The 5,732-nt window shown below is 37.5% G+C and overlaps 1 protein-coding gene across 1 annotated transcript in view; it reads right to left on the reverse strand.

The window, feature by feature from the left end:
* Positions 1-5,732, reverse strand: part of LOC107549788 (receptor-type tyrosine-protein phosphatase mu-like) — a gene marked incomplete at its 3' end in the record, with an annotated part of 77,356 nt that overhangs the window by 62,314 nt on the left and 9,310 nt on the right. Inside the window, exons 2-3 of the mRNA XM_016230963.1 lie at positions 3,217-3,525; positions 852-961 (exon numbers count right to left, since the gene is read on the reverse strand). Of these exons, the coding sequence (XP_016086449.1) occupies positions 852-961; positions 3,217-3,520 (414 nt within the window). The remainder of the gene's footprint in view (positions 1-851; positions 962-3,216; positions 3,526-5,732) is intronic.

Below are 5,732 nucleotides of genomic sequence, written 5' to 3' on the forward strand. Positions count from 1 at the left end.
CACACACACACACACACACACACACACACACACACACACACACACACACACACACACACACACACACACACACACACTCTCTCACACACACACACACACACACACACACACATTCTCTCACACTCACATGGGGAAGAGCTGGACTTTGACAGTTCTTGTTTTTTTCTGGACCGATGGAACAACTCGTTTTCAGCCAGTTTCTCTAGTAACGGTTAACTATGAAATAACCTGTCACAGTCAAGATGCTCAAAACCGTGAAGAAAAGCTGAATCCTAAACCCCTGAATCAACTGAAACACATGAACTAAAAATTAATTTTCTGATGTTTAAAACATTTGCCAGTGCAAAACTCACCGCTGCTGGACTGAGGTGTTGTGGGTGGTTGCCAGGGTGTTGCTAGGACCTTTTGTGTGGTTGCTAGAGTGTTCTGGGTGGTTATCAGGAGGTTGCTAGATGTATGCATAGTCAAGTTTTGTAGTTACTAGGAGGTTGCTGGGGATTTTTTTGGTTACTAGGGGGTTGCTAGGCGGTTGCTAGGGCAAATTGTGTGGTTACTAGAAGGTTACTGGGTATTTTTGTGGTTACTATGGGGTTGCTAGAGTGTTTTGGGTGATTACCAAGAGGTTGCTTGGCATTTTTGGTGTTACTAGGGGGTTGCTAGGTGGTTGCTAAGGCAAATTGTGTGGTTGCTAGAAGGTTCCTGGGCGTTTTTGTGGTTACTATGGGGTTGCTAGAGTGTTCTGGGCAGTACTAGGAGGTTGCTAGGGCATTGGTGGGGTTACTAGGGGGTTGCTAGGCTGGCTGAGGAACATTAACGCAGAATGATGTGTGTTTGTGTGTGTGTGTGTTCACCTCATACTGAGTGATGATGCCGAAGGTCTGCGCCGGTTCTCTCCACTTCAGCAGGATCTTGTCCTCGTACACACTGGCTTGGATCGAATCCAGAGGAACTTCCCCCGGCACTGACAGGAAGTGACATCACAAACCATCAAAACACAGCAACAGCAGCAGCTCTTAATATACATACGACATTCTCCGCAATTTAGTTAGATTTAACAAACGTTAAATGAATGTTCGGCTGCTAAAATGTCCCAAAGTGACCGGTTCATACTGAAAAGTTCAATATTTTCCATTGGTATTAATAAGTGAAGGTGTTTTATTACTAAAATGAGATCAAATGTTGGTTTTGAATCCTTAAATCCACAGAAATGCACACAATCCCCTCAGACGCTCACGTTCTCCTCCTCCAAACACGTCCGTGAGCGTGCGAGAGATTATTTCTCGTTTGTTTATCGTTTCATCCTCTCGCAGGAACGTTATTCACGTCTGTCTCACTTGACACAGACTCGGAGCGAGAACAAAAGAGCGTGTGTGTGTTTAACATCCAGTCGGGAAGCGGCCCAGGTGTCTAATTATTTATAAAGGTTGCCGATCTCTGGAAACAAACAAATAAAATCACGTTTATTCCGTCAGAAGAGCTCTGCTAATGGGGGACGTAATTAGACATTCAAGCTAAATGTCAGCGATTTACGAAAGATGCAGCGGAGCGTTTGAGCAGCTCGTGCACGGACAGAACGAACTCTTCATCTGTATACAGACACATTACAGTGCTGAGGATGAACTTAACGGTTCTTCAGATTTAGCAAAGAAGCCTCTTCTGATCAAGAACCTTTTGTGTCTGTTTCAGATTATTGAGGTGCTATATGGTTCTCTGTGGATTAATAAAGTCAATAAAATGATGTCCTGATGTTTCAGAGGATCTTCAGATCAGTGGTTTTTGGGACGTAGATGCTTATCTAAAGAACTAGAGAACAGAAAGCTGATAAAAATGGGTCTTTTTCCTTATAATTCACATAAAATAAAAAAAAATTCTAATTTCATAAATGTATACAATTTATTTTTTTAAAAGTCCCAAAAAGTATACATAAAATTATTTACGAATGTATTTATTTGGAATATATAGACTAAAAATACATATACTTTTTAGAGTAAAACTAATGTATATATAATGTATGTATGCAAGTAATATGTATATCAGTGTTATTTTAATATTTTAATTTAAACCTTTGTTGTGTCTGTAATTTTTAGTAGGTTTTTATGTCTATATAGTTTTCATTTTATTTCAGTTTTTGCGTGTATTTGACATTTTTAGTTTTTTTTACACGTCTATTAGCGGTGTAACGATACACGTATTCGTATTGAACCGTTCGGTACGAGGCTTTCGGTTCGGTGCGCATTACAAACCCAACGATTCGTTGGACTAATCCTATTACATTTGGAAAATAAACCAGCTTAAAGTGTGTGAAATATAATGTTCTCAGTGCCACTGCGCTCAACAAGGAGCCTAAACGACGTGACAGGCAACGTGCTGTCTGCCCCGCGATAACCTCCTCTTGCTGGGACGCGTCTAAACACGACGATCTTGTATCGACGATATCCAGAGATATTGTCAAAAACATCAATTATTGGCAATATTAAGATATTTGGCATTTCCAATTAATGTAGGCCTGCTACATTCTTATTTTTATTAGGCCTATTATTATTATTATTAAGTTACTTTTATTATTAAATTAAAATTACAATTATTTTGCCCCGCAATAATTACCAAATAACTGATGTGCTGCGAGGATAACAAAAGATTAGGCTATATATTTCTCCTCGATTAAAATGTTTTTAAAAAAGGTATTTTTTAAAAACGGTTCAGTATGAAAACGTACCGAACCGTGACACCAGTGTGTCCTATCGAACCGAACCGTGAATTTTGTGAACCGTTACACCCCTAATGTCTATTAATTATTAATTGTATTACATATATTATATTATATATTACATACAATAACTGTTTTATATACAGTTTTAGTTATTTAAGAACATCTAGTTAAACCATATTAAAATTAGAAATATTGCCTGGGCAACTAGCTTAAATAAAATGTTGATTTGATTTAATTTAATTTAATTTAATTTAATTTAATTTAATTTAATTTAATTTAATTTAATTTAATTTGATTTAATTGTATTTAATTTAATTTTATTTCAGTTAATATTTTATTTTATTTCAGTTTTTTTATTGTTAATATTCACCAAATTAGTATATTACAATAAGCCAAACCCATATATATATATATACGTATATGTACTTATTTTTGAAATATTTCATATTTGAATAAATAAATCTGTATTTGGTAAAGATGTTTGCCAGTTTTCCGCTCTCTCTCACCGTCTTCATCGGTCTGGACGTGGATCTCGGGGCTCTCTCTGACTCCCTCGCGGTTGCGCAGCAGCATCCTGACGCTGAGGTTGGTGAAGGGCGTGAGGTTGTGGATGGTGTGCTGGGGGGCGGAGCTCCGGCTGTCATATAACGCCACCTCCCTGCTCTCCTCCTTGCCTCCTCCTCTGGCGCGGTACTGCACCGTCAGGCTGTAGTTGTGGCAGCGCGTCACGTTGTATCCGAACGGCTCCCAGCGAAGCGTCACCTGACGAGCCTTGATGTCCACCACTTTCAGCTGCCGCAGGCCGTGCATGGGCTCTGAGAGAGACAACGATGAAAAACACCAAGCATTTACACAAGCAGAATGTCAAAAATACACTACAGAAATGCTTCAAGGCCAGAAGCATTCTCAATACAACAGCCCACACCGACACAAAACCTTCCCAACAACACGCGAGATCAGCCGCAGGCCTGTTTAGGAAAACATCTTCATTTGGGTGAGAATCTCAAACCACATCATATCTGCTTTGAGACCTAAACACTTCACGTATATTCACATTACATTTATAGAAACCAAAACTAAAATAACTTATTACATTATTGGACTGTGAAACACAAAAAGACGCAACAATACAGCAGTTTGTAGTGATCATGTACTGTTTGTGGAGATCCAGAAAGCAAAATCACTATGAAGACAGCATAGCATTTATTTTGATTCATTTTACATTTATATTATTGAGTTTATCTCAATTTGACTTTTTCTCTTGTAATTCTGAGTTTATATCTCACAATTCTATTTTATTTTTTCTCTTGTAATTCTGAGTTTATATCTCACAATTCTATTTTATTTTTTCTCTTGTAATTCTGAGTTTATATCTCACAATTTTATTAAATTTTTCTCGTAATTCTGAGTTTATATATATCACAATTGCATTTATTTTTTCATGCAATTCTGAGTTTATATCTCACAATTCTCTCTTTTTTTTCTTGCCATCGATTCAGAATTCAGAATTGCGAGATTAAAGCTCGCAATTGAGGGGGGAAAGTCAGAATTATGATTTGTGCTCTACATTCCAAGTCCATCTGAAGTCAAATGAAGATTTGTGAAGAACAGATGTTGTTGTGCATCGTTATGGCGTTTTTTATTCACTGTTGTAAGAGCTGTGTGAAGATTCATTGTGTTTATGTACAAAGTCAGTCAGTCACAGTCAGAGGTTTGGAGTGAATGAAGACCGAGTGATGATTACGGGTGAACTGTCCCTTTAAACAGATACACATGAACTGATTTCTGATTGTGTGGCTCATGGACTGGAATCAGAACCCTGATCCCGTTTCTGCGGGTCTGGAAACACGAGAGCGGCTCCTATCATCCTCCAGGATCAAAGCAGCAATCAGAGCAGAAGAGCAGATGAAAGAAAGCATCTCAGACTCCATCTAATACAGCAGAAATAAGACGAGCATCACAGAACAGTCCAGAGACATCGGATCAACATCTGCTCAATGCATATCAAACACACACACACACACACACACACGTGCGCGTGTGTGCTCATAACAACTGACCAACTGCTTTAGTTCCTCTTTTGTAAGTTGCTTTGGATGAAAGCGCCTGCTAAATAAATACACCTTGTAGAATATGCAAAATAAAAATAATATAAAAACAAAATAAGAAGCATCTTAAAAATTGCTTGGTTTGTTTTGTTGCTTTTTTTAGTACTGTCCTGAATGCTGTATTTTAAGAAACACTTATATTTCAACTTATATTTCATATTAAAGTGCATTTCCCACATTTACAGTTTCACTTTAAATAAATGTGTTTATGCTTGGTGTTTATAATAAATATTGTTCATGATGAATGCAACTATAATTTCTTTGTTTTATACTTCTGAATACCGTTAAATTTAAAGGATTTGTTGTAAAGTGAGGAACTGAAACACGTTTAACGCATTTGTATTTTAGATTATTTCTAAATGTAATAATAAAATGTGACATAAACTTTAACTGTTTTTTCGTCTCAACAATTTAGCAATTTTGACCCAGTGCAACTTATAGTCAGTTGTGACTAATTTTCTGGAAAATACAGTAATCTATTTGACATAACAGATGTTTTCATAAAATAATAGCTGAATTTACACAAATGACCCGGTTTAAATGTTTGCATGAGCTTGATTCTTCAGACTGTGATGATGATCCAGACATGAAGAACCAAGAAGATGGAAATGTTTGAACAGGATGATGGAGGTAAATTGTAATCTTGTCTTCAGGAAAACATGTGAATACTTTAAGTCGCTTCTAAAGGGCAGCAGTGAATGAAATCAGAAGATCTCTGTCTCGCTCTGGATGGAGTTAAAGGCTTCAGCACACACTAATAGGATCAGTTTCCATTCTCACTTAAATCTGAAGTCCATTTCTCTGGAACTTAACATTTTCCCACCTATTAGATCCAGACAGCGCTCAATTTCCCCTTCCTCACGCTGGAGACACACACACACACACACACACACACACATACACTCACACACACA

Source organism: Sinocyclocheilus grahami, unplaced genomic scaffold (genome assembly GCF_001515645.1).
Source record: "Sinocyclocheilus grahami isolate Dianchi unplaced genomic scaffold, SAMN03320097.WGS_v1.1 scaffold381.1, whole genome shotgun sequence".
Lineage (NCBI taxonomy): Eukaryota > Metazoa > Chordata > Actinopteri > Cypriniformes > Cyprinidae > Sinocyclocheilus > Sinocyclocheilus grahami.